Raw genomic sequence first — 21,251 nt, 5'->3', positions numbered from 1 at the left:
AAATGTCGATACATCCCAACTATTACATTCTACATTCTGCAGGACTCTTGTACTGTCTGTTTGCTCCATATCAGTGTCCTCTCCATAAAGTAACATCGGTTTGTGCCTGGAAGAACATGTCTGTAGAGAAACTCAGGATTAGGTGAGTCACCATGTTAAATATTGTATTTCATGTGGACACATGAGTGTTGGATGATGGCAGTGGCTTCAGTATCCTGCTATAACTTCACCGCTTCAATTACACCTCCTGAAAAATTCATTCATCCTGGAGATGTCTGATGGGGTCATCTATGACACAGGGGAAAAAGCCTGGACACTGGGAAGCACCCATTGTGCCCAGCAACACAAATGGTCATAAAGTAAAGGGGTTTCCCATAGAAAAAAAGGGAAACTTTTCTGGCAATGGTCCCCCTCTCCATAACAGAACAGGAAGACCCACCACTTGTTAGTCCAGTGTTTCCCAACCAAAGTGCCTCCAGCTGTTGGAAAACTACAACTCGCAGCATGCCCGGACAGCCAAAGGCTGTCCGGGCATGCTGCAAGTTGTAGTTTGCAACAGCTGGAGGCATCCTGGTTGGTAAATACTGTGCTAATCTATCCTTTCAAATCAATAAGAGAGATGTAATCCTAAATGTACTATAGGCATGGCCTATGCTTATCTAAAAAATCCTCATAAGAGCCAAACAGCGGAGAAGATAGTCATGTCAAAATTAAAGATTTAAAGTGGGTATAGTCCCAGTTTCCCATGGTCAGTACAATCTTCACTCCCAAGACAGTCTTAAAGGGGTATTCCAGGCCAAAACTTTTTTTAATATATCAACTGGCTCCGGAAAGTTAAACAGATTTGTAAATTACTTCTATTAAAAAAATCTTAATCCTTCCAATAGTTATTAGCTTCTGAAGTTGAGTTGTTATTTTCTGTCTAACTGCTCTCTGATGACTCACGTCTCGGGAGCTGTGCAGTTCCTATGGGGATATTCTCCCATCATGCACAGCTCCCGGGACGTAACATCTTCATTGAGCAGTTAGACAGAAAACTTCCGAAGCTAATAACTATTGGAAGGATTAAGATTTTTTAATAGAAGTAATTTACAAATCTGTTTAACTTTCCGGAGCCAGTTGATATATATAAAAAAAAGGTTTTGCCTGGAATATCCCTTTAAGGGTCTAAAATGGCAAGCCATGCCTGATGAAGCTGCTTTCCTGCAGCGAAACGCGTTGCATCTTGGGAAACCTTGATTTGATCTGATCTCCATTCCTTTTGTATCCTGCGCCACGTGGAGCCGGCATTCTCCTTGAAGCCAGACCGATTGAATACCTTGCCGGAGGGCTGCGGATACACTACCTCTTTATGCGCCTACCATTGTTGTGTTTGATGTTACACAACCAAATCTGGTGAGCTGCTGTCTCATTTCATTTTTATACTGAGTATCTCTCTTTTATTACACCAAGAAGCGCTCTCCCTTTTTTCCCCTTTAGATTAAGGGTCTAAAGTCCTGGATCCCCCTGTCTGATCTATAGTGCTGATCATCCACAACGCTGATCATCAGCTCCTCCGCTGTTCTGCACAGCCAAACAATGACCTGTGAATTGCATCTGAACCGCAAACCTTCCGTCATCCATTCTGGGCTGAAACCCTTGAGAGAAGGTCAGGAGCGGCCGGTGCTGAGTGTGTATTATGTCTTATCTCTGCTGAAACAGGTTCATACTGCGAGATAATGACACGAATAAAACGACACAAGGTTAACAGGAGAAGGAGCTTCAAAAACAGACAACGACGTCATAGACGATGACCCCACAGCACAAAATCCACGCAGATGCTGATCTGGGAAACGCAGTTCACCGGCAACGATAAACTGAGGGAAATGAGGAGAATTCGGTAATTTAAAAACTAACAAAAACACAGCTGTCCGGCGCCACAACCCAACGCCTGGACATGTGTCTCTACCCAGCGATGGGGATCATGTGTTACATAACACAACGCCCTGTTTGTTATGAAGCCCTGTTTGTTAGGAACCCTTCCAAGTTAATTATTTGCAGGAATGGTCATTTACATTCATAGCTGATTAATTCAGGGTCCATCAAATGAAGTTCGACCACATCAAAGAGCGACTACTAACTGCGAAAAACCCATCTATCTGGTCAGCCTGGCTCACAGCCCTGGTTGTCATCAAGGATGTCACTATCCAGTCCCTTAACAGCTAAGCCGAGCCCCTATACTTCAGGGAAATAAATAATGTATGTACACGATGACTCCACCAGCAGAATAGTGAGTGCAGCTCTGGAGTATAATACAGGATATAACTCAGGATCAGTACAGGATAAGTAATGTAATGTATGTACACAGTGACCTCACCAGCAGAATAATGAGTACAGCTCTGGAGTATAATACAGAATATAACTCAGGATCAGTACAGGATAAGTAATGTAATGTATGTACACAGTGACCTCACCAGCAGAATAGTGAGTACAGCGCTGGAGTATAATACAGGATATAACTCAGGATCAGTACAGGATATGTAATGTAATGTATGTACACAGTGACCTCACCAGCAGAATAGTGAGTACAGTTCTGGAGTATAATACAGGATATAACTCAGGATCAGTACAGGATAAGTAATGTAATGTATGTACACAGTGACCTCACCAGCAGAATAGTGAGTACAGCTCTGGAGTATAATACAGGATATAACTCAGGATCAATACAGGATAAGTAATGTAATGTATGTACACAGTGACCTCACCAGCAGAATAGTGAGTACAGCTCTGGAGTATAATACAGGATATAACTCAGGATCAGTACAGGATAAGTAATGTAATGTATGTACACAGTGACCTCACCAGCAGAATAGTGAGTACAGCTCTGGAGTATAATACAGGATATAACTCAGGATCAGTACAGGATAAGTAATGTAATGTATGTACACAGAGACCTCACCAGCAGAATAGTGAGCGCCGCTCTGGAGTATAATACAGGATGTAACAGTTTTGGTGTACAGCAGTGTTCAGGCTTTGGACATTCAGTCGGGTGTTTCCCTCCTTCTCTTGTGTTTAGTAAACATTTTCATTCCATGTTTAGTTTGCACATTTTTATGCTCTTGAAATTTTTTTGCTTTTTTTAGTGTCTCATAATATTTCTATAAAAAAACAAGGTATTTTCCCTGTGAAGAGATGTTGGGGAGGTTTCCCACATTCCTGACCTTTCCTAGTTATTGGTTTGGCTTGGACCAGCAGCCGTGTGAATACGCAGAACACTACAATAATTCAGAGTGAAATGATATTTCTCTATCCCTGTGATCCTTCCCATGAGTCTGATCTAGCTACATTTTACTTCACAGGGATGATTCCATTAATCACAATATGTCAACGATTCAGTATCCAATGATGCCTCATAAACCGCCGGTCATCCTCAGCTCATTCCAACGCGTTTCTGATACTTGCTGCCAGTGGTCCTGCACCATGACAAATCTGTGATAATTCCAGATTATTGTACTTTTCTCATAATCCGGCGCAGGGGCTAATTATGAGAAAAGAGCAGTAGAAATAATAGATAAATGGGCTATGAAATAAAATTTTGTATACAGGTCATTGTATATATATAGAGTGAATGTCAAATAGAAGAGGCAGAATTCCCAGGGACTTCTGTGCTTCTGTCCTTGGTATGATCTTTCTCATAGCTGCACAATAAAAAAAAAAATATCTAAACTTTTCTATATATATATATATTTTTTTTTGCTACAATGCAGTTAAAATAATTGAGTTTTGATAAAAAATGTTCTTTAGTTTTGTGTCTCCATGGTAACAGACTACAAACACTTCCTGCGTAGTCTTATCCTGCAAATATTTCAAGATTTCCTCCTCTGCGAATGTCACACATTCATTGCTTCATGTGTATGATCACATCAGAATCAGATCAGAAACTGCAACACTAATATAATGCAAATCATTCCTTTGCTCTGACTATTGTTTCGGACCATAGGCTGAATTGTCATCACTAATGTTGGTAAAGTGGTCGCCTGTAGGACTTCTGAACGTATTTACCATCGGTATGAAATGTGCAGAAAGTGATGTCCATCTTGTTGGCTCATGCACGCTCGCCTCCGCAATCCCTAAACATTCTATTGTTAACTTCTTTCCATCCGGCCGTGTCTGCATCTGGTACATGAATGCTGGCTAAAGTAGCATCCAGACATAATGGATAGAGGATACATTAATGAAATGGGAAAAACCCTCAACAATGTTTACATAAATGGTTAATCATCCCATTGTCTCCACTATCCTGGACATAAGAAGCTAATGGCGCTGCTTATGCCAGGGAATACCTACTTATTTACCCACATTGGCTGAGGCGCTTGCAAGTTCTAAGCATTGGGTTTGGAACAATGTATCGAGTGTAGACTCAGGTTCATCTATAAATATCTCTTCTGACTTTTCTACAATGTGTCAGAGCAGGTAGTGGGTGTCCGTCATGTGTCCTGGCATTTTTGAGCCATTTACTAAGACTGTGCTGTGTGCGTCAGAGGGCGTGTTTAGTGGGCAAAGTGGGCGTGGTTTCACGTCATATCTTTTGATACAAAATTGAGATCTCATGCTACCCCTGATCACCCATACCTAACTGCGCAAAGTTTACTTTAAGGTAATCAACCCTGTTAGCACAGAGAATCCGCAACTTTTGGTTAAAATTGCGACTTTACCATTCATTTAACATAGCTCTTCTAGGAAAGTGTAGAATGCACACCAGGTGCACAGTTTTGTGAACCAAATGGCAATGTAATATTGCACATTACTATTAGGCTATGTTCACACAACCGTTTACTTCCATCCCGCTTTTCTCCCGTCACTGCCTCCTAAACGGACCATACTACTAATGGATGCAAACGGATGACATTCTGTGGCATCCTTTTGCCTAAGTTTTTCATCCGATAGTATGAAAAGTCAGTCACCTACAGACACCCGCAGCCGGGACTACTACTACTCCCATCATAGAACAGACTTCTTTCCATGATTGGAGTAGTAGTTCCTGGATGCGAGAGTCTGCGGGCAACTGGGGAGGCTACATTAGTGCTTGTACTACTATCCCCATCATGGAACAGAGTCTGTTCCATGTTGGGGGTAGTAGTACATGGGATAAGGGATTGATCGCACCGGGTCCCACTTCTGAGACCAGATGCAATCAGAAGTTATTAAGCAGGGGAGCGGGCGGCATGCTCCGCTCCTCTGCGATGTATAAAGTGTTTTTACTTTCATTTTTAAATCCCCCACAGGGAGCCCTGAATGGCCGGTACCGAGGAGCCATTCAGGGCTCACGGTGGGGTTTTTAAAATGTAGGGGCCATATCTATATTAAAAGCACTGTGGAGGACAAGCTATATATCTAGCCCCCCAGCACATTAATAATATACCCCCCGCAGTGCATTTATAATGTACCCCCCCCCCCCTTGCAGCACATTTATAATGTACCCCCGCAGCACATTTATTATAATATGCCACCGCAGCGCTATGTGTGAAAAGTATTCTATCAGCAGCGCATCTGCCAGCCGCTTCCCTGGCAGATGCACTGCTGATAGAATACTTTTCACACATAGCGCTGTGTGGGCATATGTATATAAAAGTGCCGTGGGGGCCAGATAACGCTATATGTCTGCCCCCCCAGTGCATCTATATACATATTCCCCGCAATGCTATGTGTGAAAAGTATTCCATCAGCAGTGCATCGGGATGGCCGGCTGCTGGCCCGATGCGTTGCTGATAGAATTCTTTTCACACATAGCGCTGTGGGGGGTCTATTATAAATGCGCTGCTGGGGGGCATATTGCTTTTAATATAGATATGGCCCCCGCTGCCACTCACAATCTTCATTTTAAAAACCCCACCGGGAGCCCTGAATGGCTTCTCGGTACCAGCCATTCAGGGCTGCCAGCAGGGGATTAAAAAATTAAAGTAAAAACACTCTATACATCGCAGAGGAGCAGAGCATGCCACCCGCTCCCCTGGTTAATAATTTCTGATCGCATTGGGTCTCAGAAGTGACACCTGGTTCAATCAATCCCCTGTACTATTACCCCCAACATGGAACAGACTCTGTTCCATGATGGGGGTAGTAGAACAAGCACTAATGTAATCTCCCCAGCCACCCGCAGACTGCTGCAGCTGGGGGAACTACTACTCCCATCATGGAAACAAGTCTGTTCCATGATGAGAGTAGTAGTAGTCCGACAACACTGCAGGAGTCTGCTGATTTCACCTCTTCTGAGCTCATAAGTAATTATGGATATTATAAACTGGGTGCAAAGAGATGACATTAGAGGCTCATTCATTTGCCATAGATTTCAATGTTAAATTTATAGTATTTGTTTTTATCCTGTTATTTTGGATGGGAGAAAAAATACTGCATGCACTGTCTTTTCCCCATCCAAAAAAACTGAACAGGAAGCAAACGGGATTGATAATGGGCATTTATTAACGGGGGCAGACGGCCGCGTGAACGAGCCCTTAGCTGGAATTTATTACAAGGCCTATTTTAGCCGTCCCACACAGAAAATTGTGCAGAACTAGTTTTGCACCAAAATAAGTAAATTCCCTTTATTTTACAGAAAAACTCTTATTTTACCCTCTGAATGTTTCCATTCCCTAACAGCAAGCAGAAATTTGGAAAATGGTAAAAAAAAAAAAAAACTTTTTAGAGAACATTGGACTCTTGTTTATGTTCACATCAGGCTCCAGGAGCGACGCCATTAAACCTGATAAGACTGTTCACAATCCTGAAGAGAAATAACCAAGATCCCCATCTTCCTTGCCAGCATGTACAGATATAGTACTTCTATTTACACAGTATCATTTTTACATCCCGCTCCTTCACAGATATCAATGGTCATAAACATTTCCATAGGAAAACCCAGAGAGCTGAGTCACCAAGTCTGGGAACAGAGAAGACGAGGCATCTTGGGCACATCTGGAATTTACTCGGCGTCTTCCTGTCACATGTTCATTAATATGCTGGAGAAATGTCAGATAAAGCCAGAAGGAATGCTAATATTTGGATATCTGCATCCTCTTGTGTCCCCTCTGCTGCACTCGTCTTCCTCTGGTGGCTCCAGCCCTAGGATGGACTCGGCCCCGGGGCACATGTGGAGTCTCCCTGTTCAGTCATAGAGAGGAGAAGGGGGGCAGCCGCTAACATTACTAGAAAGCGTTAACATGTTCAATGGCAGGTGATGTCCAATAGTGACCCCATCATCTGCCTCAACACAGGGGGTCACAATAACATAGTCAATAGTGTAATATTCTATTAAAATCTGTCAATCTGAAGAAGGGGTATACTAACCCCGAAACGCGTTGTTGTATACTAATAAAGCTTGAATTCCTATCCACCTCCATGACCTGGTTGTGAGATCTCTCTGGATCCCCGAGCGCCTGATGCTAGGTCAATTTTTCCAATACTAAGTTCACCAACAGGATCTCCTTTTTGGATCCATCCTGAAGACCTGTAGTCTTGCACGGATTCCTTCATTACCTCAGATTGAGGTTATATGCGTATTATCACACGCTCGAGGTGAGCGGCCATTCATTAGACCCCTTACGTATCCCCACTTTACGTGGGTCTTTGCAAAAATTTTTAGGGTAATGCACTAGGCGCCTCCTTGGGCCTTCTCTTTTTTATTTGTTTACATATTCTATTAAAGGCGCATTCTGGTGAAAACAAAAAAGGTTTTCAATAAACTGGTGAAAGAAAGTCATATAGATTTGTAAATTATTTCTGTATAAAATTCTCAATCCTTCCAGTACTTATCAGCTGCTGTATGCCCTGGAGGAAGTCATGTAGTCATTCCAGTGAGACACAGTACTCTCTTCTGCCACCTCTGGCCATGTCAGGAAATGTTCAAAGCAGGAGAAAATCCCCATAGCAAAACAGTTCCTGATATGGACAGAGGTGGCAGCAGAGAGCACCATGTGTGACTGGAAAGACTACATGACTTCCTTCAGGGCATTCAGCAGCTATTGCGTAATTTACAAATCTGTATAAGTTTCTGTCACCAGTTGCTTTGAAAACATATCCCCCCCCCCCCCACCTCTGGAATACCCCTTTAACCCTTTTCTGACAAAGACATTTTTTAAACTCTGTTTTTATTTGTTCCTCATTCCACCTACAAGATAACTTATATTTTTCCACCAACAGAGGTGTAAGGGGTTTATATATTTATTTACAGCATGTACTGTGCAATATAAATACGTTAACCTTCTTCTCCAGGTCAGTACAATTACAGCAATACCAAAACCATAGTGTTTTTTCATAAAGGAATGTCTCAGCTAGATACTAAAACATGTTCTTTTTTTCCAATCTGTTTTTATATTAAAAAAAATTTATATTACATTTTTTTGTACACTATCATGTAGGTGACCATCTTGCCTGAGCTGTTTTTACAGCATTTAGTGATATGCTTTACCGAAGGACCCATGGACATAGACACAATCTCTACACCTTATGCTTTGTACTGAGAAGGATTGTAAGCAAGCTCTGTGACCTGTGCAGGGAGTCGTCCTAGGTAGGAGGGGTGTGCTTATCTCCTATTTTCTTTTCTATATTTGCAGAGAGTGGGAGGCTGAGCTCCTATTGTCTTTTCTATCGACAGGGATTGGGGAGGCTAAGCTCCTATTGTCTTCTAGTTCTACTGCTGTCTCCTTTCACTGTAATGCTGTACAGATCACTTTCCAGCAGGCTCCTCCTCATCATCACAGACAGAACGGGTAGTTACAGCTTAGTTTTGGGCCTAGTGGTGAGAATTAATATATTGTAAGATTTCATTATTATTTTATCAATTAGGGAATAAAATAGAAATCTAGAAATAACAGCACCAAAAATGATTTGAAAAATGTTAAACATAAAAACGTACAGGCCATATTCTCTTTTTACCTTCTGATTGGGTCGCAGGGGGCCTATTTTTATACCAGAAGGGGGCGCCCCCTGCTGTCTAACCCCTTAGATATTATAGTCACAATTAAGATAACTACAATCCTGGCAGTTGATGGCCGGTGTCAGCTGTACTATATATATCACGCATCGGCTGTGCATGGAGAGGGCAACATTACAATGTAAAGATACATCTCATGTCAGGAAGGGGTTAATTCATTACCAACACCCACTTTATGAAATATTCTGAATTAGCAGATGGGAAGAGTTTGTGCGGGAAAACAAGATGATCTCAACTACAATAAGTAAAAAGACTTTGGTAAAAGGTTTGCAAGGTTCTAAATTCCTGACTGCCGGGCAGCACTGGACATACAATGCATCGATGGTGTCTGTATTCACTTATACAGCGGACTCATTATACGGCCTCAAGCGGCTCCCATTAGGACTGGAAATTGTCCCAGAATTCCCCTGAGCTTTGCGGGCAGCAGAGTTCAGTCAGAAGCATGACCACGACTATCTGTAGCCAGACTGAGATCACTAGGGAGCCGTGAGATGTCAGGAAGAATAAGACGAAACAGAAGAGATCTCATGTGATTATTGGGCCCCCATAGTACAGTGTGAAGGGGTTACTCTCTAGATCAAATCCTCTCAGGGAAAACAAGTGCGCACTGTGGTTTCCCCGCAGATTACAGCTGATAACGCTGAAGGATTCCTCGTAGAAGGAGTATCCCTGACTTACCAGGTTAACACGTGACAGGAACATAGGGGGGGGGGGGGGATTTATCAACCAGCACTGGTTTTTGCACAATACGAAACCTGCTGTACAAGTGTGTGGGTTTTCCAGTTGCTGCGCAAAATGTATTATGTGACGAACATCAAAAATGATAGGAAGGCCCTAAATGGGGCAAAAAATGGTAAAACGATCACACACACATTCCTAAGCTAGGGGTCACTTTAACATACAAAAATAACAGTTATGCATGTAATAGATTCATCGCAACAACTGTGCATCTGTTAACCACGCCCCCTGGAAGCGCTAAACAAGAAAAATGCTAAAACCTGTGCAGAAGACATAAAAATAACGCAAAATTAGGTAATTTCGGTGAAAGGCGCAAAGTAAGAACACATTGCACATAAAATGTTGCAGGTGTACACCAATTGATATGTTCAGTGATCAGCAAAGGATGATATATCCAAGTGTGGTACAGTAGGAACAGGCAGGAGATGTGGTCGTTCCAGCCACGGCCAGGGCAGGTGGAGTTTGGTTATGGCAGATAGAAAATAAAAAGAATGGTCAGGAAATGAGCCAGGCCAGAACCGGGAACCAAATCAGAAATGCAGCTATGTGGTTATCAGATGAGCCCTGTGCCAGAGCGGTAATGTTTACTGAGGGGATCCTATAAATAAGGTTTGGTGCCAGAACATTAGTAGATGATGGAGAGTATTAGTGAACACTAAGGAGAGCCACTAAGTGTGCCCAGAAGGACAAGGATATCGGCGGAAGGGAGGACAATGCAGGGGGAACCAGCAGTTAGTAGTGGACGCCTTGTGGAGGACCAAACCAAAATCCGGTGGCTGCAGAGGAAGGTGAGCAGTTGTGTGAACGCCATATTGTGTTTTCTGGTAACAGAAAAAAAAATTACTTTTTTATTTTTTTTTGCTTTAAAACAGATGATTGAACCATCTAGAATTCAATAGAATTTAAGAACCCGTGAAGAGTTGTTGTTGCCTAATGTCTCACATGGAGAATACAGGTCTACACACCTGCTCTTATTTAAGTGTACTATAAATTGTGTGAAATCTGGTTTAACCTGAGACATCTCTGAAATACAGCTGCTGCCTAAAATACCACTCCATCATGTTTACTGATAAAGACCTCTTTGAATATATCTTCTGCTCTTTGAGCGGTCTATCATGGTGTCCCAGTGGTGCTGTCCATACTCATCTGACAGCTGTCCAGGTATTACCGGGGTGATGTATTCTTCAGAGGTCGTTCTAAATTGAATTAGTGACGGTGCTCCATGAACCCTTGACCTCCATTACTCATAAGGAATGGCCGCTGTGAAGCCTTTGATTAGCGGCGCGTGTTATCAGGTCTGACTCTTCTACTCTTTATCTTCCTTATTGTCATCCTCTCCTTAGACTTCTTGACCACGTCAATGACCAGGAAAAACTGGTGGAAGACGCCTCTTGTGCTGTCAGTAAAATTTAGAATAATAGATGGTGGAATTTCATTTTATAGTCTCTGCTTTGTATTCAGCAAAGGGTGAACGTGCTCCTATCCTCCCCCAAAGTCATTAGACCCCATCCATCTCATGTGGGATGTGGAGGGACCATCTGAAAACACATTTGTTTTTTATTTATTTCAGGTTTCGCCTACCAACATCCAGCAACTGGAAAACGGATCTGTTCTTTCTCTTAAGAGAGCAGTAATTGTTAAATGTCAGGAAATTACCAAGTCATGGGGCAATGTCTTCTAATGGAGCATGTAACCAATTTAACTCAACCTGCCTGTCATCCGGGGTTCACGGTTCTATTAAACCAATATGTATTTCCTTCGAATATAAGCTTGATCTTCTGCTCTAAAAATAATAGAACATTCCAGAGGAAAGATAAAACAACGTACTGAGCTGTAGAGGTATATAACATATGAGGTTCCGATGCTCTTATACCTACTATGGTACTGTACATGAAGACAGGACACTGCCATAATTTTAAAGGGGTATTCCCCAAAGGATAGGGGATAAGATGCCTGATCGCGGGTGTCCCGCTGCTGGGGACCCACGTGATCATGCACGCGGCACCCCGTTTGTAATCAGTCCCCGGAGCGTGCTCGCTCCGGGTCTGATTACGGTCGACCGCACGGCCGGCGGCGTGTGACGTATCCTTTGGATAGGGGATAAGATGTGTAAGCACCGGAGTACCCCTTTAAGGTTCCTGATGCCCCTGTCGAGGTGATTGTGTCTACTGGAATTATCTGGATAAGGCTCTGTTCACATCAGTTTATGTCAATATGTTTGGTATCTGTGCCGGAAAAGCTCACAGTCCATACGCAAAACATATCCACAGATCCACATTCATCCAGCAAAGCCCAAAAGTGTCCTTTTTGCCACCATCAAGGTGTTAGACTACAGTATATCTACTTTCAACTGATCATTTACTCAAATGGAAGACCAGAGATAAATGGAGCCTCCATCCTGGGTCACAAATATAGGAATTCCTGCCTTAAACCTAGTACAGTGACGCCTCAACTTACAATGGCCTCAACATACAATATTTTTATTGTGTGCGGTTTTCTGGCGGACCTAAGACCCTGGGATACATAGGTCTGGTGACAAAACCGGATACGGGTCAAAAATGAGCCGACCGGTCGGCTTATTAAAGTAAATGGATTTCAGCACCGGTCCGGCTGGGGTATGGGAGCGCCCGGTTTTCCCCTCCGCCAGCCGGATCCGGCAACCGTAGACTGAAAACGAGGTGTGAATGTAGCCTTACTGAAGCGTATGCACTGACTGGTGTCTGGTAGCGCCCCCTACAGTACAGGCAGGTATTACATGTTCTGTACTCCTCTTTACCTGTATTACTGAAGTGTATGCACTGACTGGTGTCTGGTAGCGCCCCCTACAGTACAGGGAGGTATTACATGTTCTGTACTCTTTACCTGTATTACTAAAGCGTTTGCACTGACTGGTGTCTGGTAGCGCCCCCTACAGTACAGGGAGGTATTACATGTTCTGTACTCTTTACCTGTATTACTGAAGTGTATGTACTGACTGGTGTCTGGTAGCGTCCCCTACAGTACAGGGAGGTATTACATGTTCTGTACTCTTTACCTGTATTACTGAAGTGTATGCACTAACTGGTGTCTGGTAGTGCCCCCTACAGTACAGGGAGGTATTACATGTTCTGTACTCTTTATCTGTATTACTGAAGTGTATGCACTGACTGGTGTCTGGTAGCGCCCCCTACAGTACAGGGAGGTATTACATGTTCTGTACTCTTTACCTGTATTACTGAAGTGTATGCACTGACTGGTGTCTGGTAGCGCCCCCTACAGTACAGGGAGGTATTACATGTTCTGTACTCTTTACCTGTATTACTGAAGTGTATGCACTGACTGGTGTCTGGTAGCGTCCCCTACAGTACAGGGAGGTATTACATGTTCTGTACTCTTCACCTGTGCCAGGGTTAGCTGCTCCTTTGGACACCAGGTAAGGGCGGCTCCATTACCTTTTTAGGACACTGTGTACTGTACAGGACCACAAAGAAGCTTCTGTCCGCTACATAGACAGTCATTACAGCTCCCAGCAGATCTTTCTTACTTTTATATGGAAGGACTTGATATATTAGTTATCTACTTATTTTTCTTTAATCTTCACTTTTTCCTGTTTTTGGATGACATTTTCAAAACCAATTACCAAGTCTCCATAGAGTTAAGGTCTCAACATACAATGTTCGTCCTGGAGCCCATTAATATTGTAACTTTAGGGACCACTGTAGTTCTCATGGGTGTTCTCACGCAGTTGTTTGTCGGTCGAGTGCTTGGCTTCTCCAATCATCACTCATTGTGAATGGAGAGAAGGTCTCGAATCCATGGACACCATAGCACCTGTAGGAGCTGCATCTATGGTGTCTACACCTTTTGGTTATGGTCCATATAATGAAGCGGCACCAATCAACCCAAAATACCAAGAGACAACACTGATGAAAAGTAGAAAACACTGAAGAAGGAAGATTCACCATTGTAAAGAAACAGAAGAGACAGTATGGGAGGCTGAAGGCTGATCCGCCATATCAGATGTGTCTGCTGGGACTTGAGGCTTTCAGAGGCTACACTGCACTGCTTCTCTCCCCAACTCATATAAATGTGATATTGTATGTTTATTCTATAAGTTTATTCCCAACGCTCAGTAAACCGTTCCCATATGTGCCGTACTTCATCCTCTCAAAATAAACGGCATGTGTTTACTCTGCTGAGAAGATTCATGGACCTCATTGTATCCTTCATCTATTACTTCACACGTTCAGCTGTATCTGGTACTAACTAATAAAGGGAACAACAGATTGTGCAGGGAGACTAGATTGTGAGCTCCTGGGGTCAGGGAGGATGGGAGTGATACATTGTATGATAGGAGATTAGATTGTGAGCTCCTGGGGTCAGGGATGATGGGAGTGATACATTGTATGATAGGAGATTAGATTGTGAGCTACCGGGGTCAGGGATGATGGGAGTGATACATTGTATGATAGGAGATTAGACTGTAATCTCCTGGGGTCAGGGATGATGGGAGTGATACATTGTATGTGATAGGAGATTAGATTGTGATCTCCTGGGGTCAGGGATGATGGGAGTGATACATTGTATGATAGGAGATTAGATTGTGAGCTCCTGGGGTCAGGGATGATGGGAGTGATACATTGTATGAGATAGGAGATTAGATTGTGAGCTCCTGGGGTCAGGGATGATGGGAGTGATACATTGTATGAGATAGGAGATTAGATTGTGAGCTCCTGGGGTCAGGGATGATGGGAGTGATACATTGTATGATAGGAGATTAGATTGTGAGCTCCTGGGGTCAGGGATGATGGGAGTGATACATTGTATGATAGGAGATTAGATTGTGAGCTCCTGGGGTCAGGGATGATGGGAGTGATACATTGTATGTGATAGGAGATTAGATTGTGAGCTCCTGGGGTCAGGGATGATGGGAGTGATACATTGTATATGATAGGAGATTAGATTGTGAGCTCCTGGGGTCAGGGATGATGGGAGTGATACATTGTATGTGATAGGACACTAGATTGTGAGCTCCTGGGGTCAGGGATGATGGGAGTGAAACAATGTATGATAGGAGATTAGATTGTGAGCTCCTGGGGTCAGGGATGATGGGAGTGATACATTGTATGATAGGAGATTAGATTGTGATCTCCTGGGGTCAGGGATGATGGGAGTGATACATTATATGATAGGAGATTAGATTGTGAGCTTGGCTTTCAATCGGGTCTGCTGCAGATTTATTGTTGAAGAAAATTCACCTTGGAAAGCCACCCACGACTAAAACCGCAGCGGGAAAACTCACTAAAGATCCGCCTGTGTGAACGTATCCTATAAAAGAACTGATACCAAGCTTCTGTTTACAATACAAATTTCAAGTTATTATTCAGCCGATCATCTTATTCCAAACACAATTACTTTTTTTCTTACCCCTGAGGCAGTTCCAGATACATTTAAAAAACTAAAGTTTTAAGATCTTTTGGTAATCTAGTAGTAACACGTCTGAATCAGAAAAAAATTATTCTATACAGATTGTGATCGAGAACCTACACACAGGAGCAAACCTGGACAAAGAAACAAGATCACTCATAAAGCTGAAACTAAACTCTGTTCTCCAGAGCTGACAATCTAGCGGGTCACGCACATGCCTCATATAGGAATATTACATATCTATTAGTCATTGCCTCTGGGCTCCATCTGCACAAAGATGCATTTCTTTCATGGTCTATAAACTTGCGCCGGATACGACTGACCCCAAAGAGATAAAATCACCCAATAGTATAGGCGGCGTTATCCACAGAAGAGAGGCCTATTGTTCACTACAACAACCGTCATATCTGTGGTTGGATATTGAATCGGATGAGGTTACCAAATACCATTGGGGAGATGAACCTCCAAACTCTTATTGTGGGGAGAGGGTCACAGGGAGAAAGGTTGTAAAGGAAGAGAATAAGAGTTCTTTTAGTTAGCGTGAGAAACCAAATTAATGGTTCTTATGTGAAAAAATTCAGAAAAATGTGTCTCACCAAATGTGTCTCACGAAACATATTATGCACCATTGTGACTAACACCAAACATATTATGCACCATTATTTCATACAATTGTAATGGCCAGCCCACTCATCTGTCCCGATGTCTCCAACATACAGCAAGATGGTGGTGTGTCCATTAATGAGGATAGAAAAAAGTATACAAAGGTTTCCAAAGAGAAAGGCCCATAACAAACATGATGTAAAGACAACCTGCTTACTTTGGGAAGATGGCAGCCATCATTGCAGACGCATATCCCGGCTTGCAAATGCCCTCTGATAAGTTTGCATACTTGATTGCAATTTCTGCTGATCTGGAAAAAAAAAAAAAAAGAAACACAAAACAAATATAATTAACAAAGATGAAGAAAACGAAAAGACAGGAAAACGGAAAAAAAAATATAAAAAAAAACTCCATGAGAAATACATATCTGCAAACGTTATAAAAACAGCTCCCAGTCAACAAAATTTTACAGAATTCTAATCAGAACCCTTTTCCTAAAAAATACCTTGCCAGTGATCAGAAGGATGAATGAAGAAAACCCCAATACAAGAGTCCTGCATGGATAAAGTCGATGGTCGCCTCTGAACACCATTGAGCAGTTTACATACAGATAAATGAAAATTATAGAAGGAATAACATTGAAAATACATCACATGACTTACACTGATTCTGATCGCGCCTAGATTTCTAAAGGTGACAACCACTAGCAGCAGCCCTGACAGTGCCCATATATACTAAATGACCCCTTTATTAGAGCATGTTGGACTTTGGTTTTCGGAACCATAGCAGTTTGACATGGCATAGATTCCACTAGGTTACAAAATCATTCTGCAGGAATTATGACCCAATGAAACAGGATAAATACTTGTAGTTCCCCTAGAGCCAATCAATGAATCAATTTGACCATGGGGGATGTTATATTGTCCTGCTATCTGTCAGGGATCGACGAGGGGACAGGGAGAGTGAGCCCTAAACTGACCCTAAAACTTCTCTCCCTGCCAACTTGCCCATCCACCCTAACCAGTGGATCGACAACTAGGCACCGGTCCCTTCCTGAACTAAAGTGCAGGGGCCTAATAAAAACACATACCAATAAATAGTCAGTCACAAACCAGAAACATAACAGAACATAGAACTCTATAGTATAAGTTCAGAGAACACAGATCAGTGAGCAGCACAGAGGACACTAAATCAGCGGAGATGAACAGAGGACTCAGTGGTCATGAACAGAGGACTCTATAGATAAGCGGTCATGAACAAAACTCCAAAGATCTGGATAAAGAACTAATAAACATTACTGAAGTTCAACACACCAGACAGGAAAACGGATTAGTCTGAACAGACTCCAGAACAAAACAGGCATAAGCTTAATCCCCTAGAAAACCCTCCGGTAGACACAGGAATAACAATACTATCTGAGTCCCCATGGACAAAGGTAAATGGGATATCTAGATCAGAGCCTCCAGTAGACACAGGAATGTGCCCATGGAGCGATAACACAGAAAACGGATACAACAGGATATAAATATAGAACCCTGTTCACACTGAACACAAGACAGGAAACACAATCCCTAGAACACCTCCAGTAGACAAGGAGTCCCCATTGAACGGTAACAGGGATGCAAACATAGGACACTGTTCACACTGGGCACACAAACGGGACACTCCACTCCACTATAGGAGTAGCCATTAATAATAAATCCCAATAGACTACTGGCCAGCGGCACACTCCACCGTTTGGTCAGGATGCTGGCCCAGTAGGAAAACAGAAATATAAAACACAGAACCTCATATAAACGGATACAAGAGAAAACACATAGTGAACAGACACATAGCAGAAAGGATATACAAATCCTAAAACCGACTAAACAGACACAGCTTAAAATCCACTAAGAGCATGCCACGGATTTGCTGATGTTGGACCTCAGTGTTGTAATCAGCAGAAGTTTCCTGATTGTGCTCAACCTGTTCATCAGAACAATTCCTGATGTCGTCTTCTGACCCCTCGGGAGAAACCTCTTTCGGTGGAAACATTACTGAAATCACCTATATCTGATAGTGAAGACTAACTGGAAGTCATGAGAACCGCTAAAGAGCAGCGGCAACAGCATTACATTCTTCTGAAGTCAACCCTGTACATGACACAAGATGGTGAACGCAGATAACAGGATTTGGTAATACTATTTCCTCTGAAATCTAAGTTATGTATGCGTGTCGATGATGTAAACTGAAGGCAACATGATTTATCCATTCTGGGGTGAAGGTCCTTTCATACCAGGAAACGTCTCCCTATCTATGCATCTTTGTCTTCAGATGAAGTGATTCCTTTCCAGGTATGTGTGTGTCTATATATATATCTGAACACCAAGGAGTTAAATACCAAAGATAGGAAATCCAATAAACATAATAAAGAATGGCGTAAGCCGAACGGCTGAATTTTCATCATTATGTCACCATATTTTATTGTTTGCCCTCAAAAGTAAAAATGAGATTTAAATGACCCATGAAACATACTGTTCTGGGCTGAATCTCTGCCAAGAAGTGAAGTGGATCGTGGACGTCTGATTTATGGACAAATAGATGCAGCTGCACTTTATAAGTGGTACAAGAATACTTCTAATCAGCTTGAGTCACGCTTTACTGTCACGGGGAACGTCCATCTGCCGGGGCTACAGCGAGGGGATGCAGGTAAGCCGGGCCCCATTAGTTCATCCATGAATGAGGATTCTGGTGATTTATGTCCTGATAGGCTGGTGGGAAATGGGAAAAAACTTACACCTTTTTGCACGTTGAATTTATGCCGTTCACCATGAGGCATTAATAACATGATCACTTTATTCTATGGCTCAGTAGGATTGTGGTGATACCAAATATGTATTGGTATTTAATACTTAACTACTTTTGCATCATAAAAAAAAACATTTTCTAAATATTTATTTGATCTTCATATATGGGCCTGGTCATAGGTTCACAGATGCACCTAAATGTGCTTAATTTAAAAAAAGTTATGCGCAAATGATCAATCTCACTAAAACAAATGCAAATTAGAAACCATTATAAACTTTCATCAGGTGAAAAATTTACAGCTGAAGCCCCCCTGCTCGGGATACACTGGGGCAGAAGTCCTGAGAATGTGATTGGTCCGAGAAAGCCGCCTTGTGAAGGTCACCTACCTGCAATGGAAATTTGCTAAATTATCTTTTACTATTTCAATTTCACTTCACCAATATTTTTTTTTGTTTTTGTTTCGGGGCATATGTTATGGAACAATTAAAAGGAATCATTATAGTAGGTAGTTATGACTATTATAGGGCGAGGAGGAATAAACGAGAGTGTAAAAGAGAAAATTGCCCAGGACAAGTGGATCGTCATGAGGGACAAGTAGATTTTTATTAAATTTCCACACCCCTGTATATGTAAGGAATTGGATGGGGAGACCACTGACAGTCATGTGAAAAACCGACTAGAGAAAAGGTCATGATTTCGGGGGCAATGTAAAGCTGGGGAATGTGCAGAACCATGCGAGCCTGTATGGACACCACAATATGCCACAGAGGCACCTAAATGTGCTTATTTAAAAAAGGAATGCGCAAATGATGTATCTCATTAAAATACATGCAAATTAGAAACCGTGCCTTCCTGAGGTGAAAGTGTACACTATGGCTGTCCGAGAATGCTGGGAGTTGTAGTTTTACAAAAGCTGGAGACAGTGGTTGGGATTCTAGATATTGAACTCAACAATAAATCCATCCTTAGCAAGTGTCCTCTAGTGCAGATAGAATTTAGATGTGATGGGAAACAGAATTTAGAGTTCTGTATCAGAAAAAAAAAATCTGTACAGAATGACCTACAAACTATATAAACGGCAGACACCTACCGTATATACTCGAGTATATACGGTAAATGAAGAATATTCTCAGGATCTGCATCTGCCCCCAGTATACGGTCCTTGGCTGACACCTTGGTTAACACCTAGGTTGATGCCGAGTGCTTTTGTGGTCCCTTAGTAGCTTCGGCAAAAAGGGACATCGAACCCAGACTCTTGCAGGTGCCGTTGGGTCCGGAGGGGAAGGGTAGGTTTGTTGGGGGCTTCTCTTCTGTTGGAGAAGGGCTTTTGTGAACGTTTTTTTCCCCGTGTGACACGTTTTCACTTTTTCTTGCACCTTGGGCGATAAAGAGCACGTTCCTCAGCTCTTAAAAAAAAAAAATTCTGATTGGAATTGTGCGGAGAAAAAAATAGAGCATGCGACAAGCGAATCATGTGACTGACACGTGACTCACGGCCATTTTACACCATTCACCCGGCAAAACATAAGGGATGGTCCGGAGCAGGTGGTAGGTGGGTGTTTACTTATAAATAAGGGGAGACATTTGCATATGCATCGCTGGATAGGATAAGGAGTATACAAGTACACAGGAGTGTATGGGGGGGGGGGGGGGGGGTAGCGGTAACCCCTACAGACCTGGACCCAGTAGGATTGCACATTTGTGCGTTTTCACATAAGGGTTGATACCATACAGATGTAGGATTAATGAACAAAAGTGCCGCACATTTGTGTATGATTGGATCAGCCTCCCTATATCAAACATGCTGTTCCCCAGTTAGCCATTCTCCCCTGAAGAAGCCAAGTGGGTGAAACATACATTGGAGTTTTTCACATGTCCGGTCTATTAAGGTCCACTTGGACTAGTGATTGTTAGTAAGATGTCATGTTGGATTTTCACTGCTATCTGTGGAATAGACCGTTCCATTACTTGTTGCAGATGTAAGATTGTTTGTACACGGCTGCATAGATTTGTCGCCTCGCATGTGTTTATGTGATTATGTACTGTACTTCTCTCTATGTATGATTGTAATTTATTGTATGACTTGTAATGACGACTTTCAATAAACGTTCCCCCTACAGGATGCAGGCAATATATTTATAACTTGTATCTTCCTATTTTAATGTGTTTTATTCATTTTTGTACTAATAAGGAGACATACGTTTTTGATAATTTTTCTGTCTTGGCTATCTTTTGATATTTTTGTGACTGAGCAAACTGTGGCAGGCATAATTTGTTGGACCGTACCCTATGATGGACAGTGATCCCTCAACTTACAATGGCCTCAACATACAATAGTTTCACCATACAAACTTGAAACCAGACTCAACATACAATACTATAGACAGTCCAGATCTGCGAAATGTGTCAATGGCTGGAAGAACTGACCAATCAGAATGGGCATTCACTGGTAAATCACATGTATTACTGAAGTGCATGGACTGACTAGTGTCTGGTAGCGCCCCCTACAGTACAGGGAGGCATTACATGTTCTGTACTCTTTACCTGTATTACTGAAGTGTATGTACTGACTGGTGTCTGGTAGCGCCCCCTACAGTACAGGGAGGTATTACATGTTCTGTACTCTTTACCTGCATTACTGAAGTGTATGTACTGACTGGTGTCTGGTAGCGCCCCCCACAGTACAGGGAGGTATTACATGTTCTGTACTCTTTACCTGCATTACTGAAGTGTATGCACTGACTGGTAT

General features: G+C 42.4%; 1 protein-coding gene, 1 long non-coding RNA gene and 1 other non-coding gene across 7 annotated transcripts in view; 1 reads left to right on the top strand and 2 right to left on the bottom strand.

The window, feature by feature from the left end:
* The window catches only part of ST3GAL3 (ST3 beta-galactoside alpha-2,3-sialyltransferase 3), a 298,525-nt gene that overhangs the window by 83,112 nt on the left and 194,162 nt on the right, over window positions 1-21,251 (bottom strand). For all 5 annotated transcript variants that reach the window (XM_056533074.1, XM_056533073.1, XM_056533075.1 and 2 more), the window contains one exon: window positions 15,933-16,025. In XM_056533074.1, the coding sequence (XP_056389049.1) occupies window positions 15,933-16,025 (93 nt within the window). The remainder of the gene's footprint in view (window positions 1-15,932; window positions 16,026-21,251) is intronic.
* On the top strand, window positions 1,439-11,421 carry LOC130283486 (uncharacterized). Its single transcript, XR_008846716.1, has 3 exons — window positions 1,439-1,879; window positions 8,394-8,542; window positions 11,277-11,421. It is a non-coding gene; the product is annotated as an uncharacterized LOC130283486 (long non-coding RNA).
* Window positions 7,784-7,933, bottom strand: LOC130283701 (small nucleolar RNA SNORA49). The gene has a single exon (XR_008846813.1). It is a non-coding gene; the product is annotated as a small nucleolar RNA SNORA49 (small nucleolar RNA).

The sequence above is a fragment of the Hyla sarda genome, chromosome 7 (genome assembly GCF_029499605.1).
Source record: "Hyla sarda isolate aHylSar1 chromosome 7, aHylSar1.hap1, whole genome shotgun sequence".
Classification (NCBI taxonomy): Eukaryota; Metazoa; Chordata; class Amphibia; order Anura; family Hylidae; genus Hyla; species Hyla sarda.
This window is presented reverse-complemented; position numbering and strand designations above follow the sequence as displayed.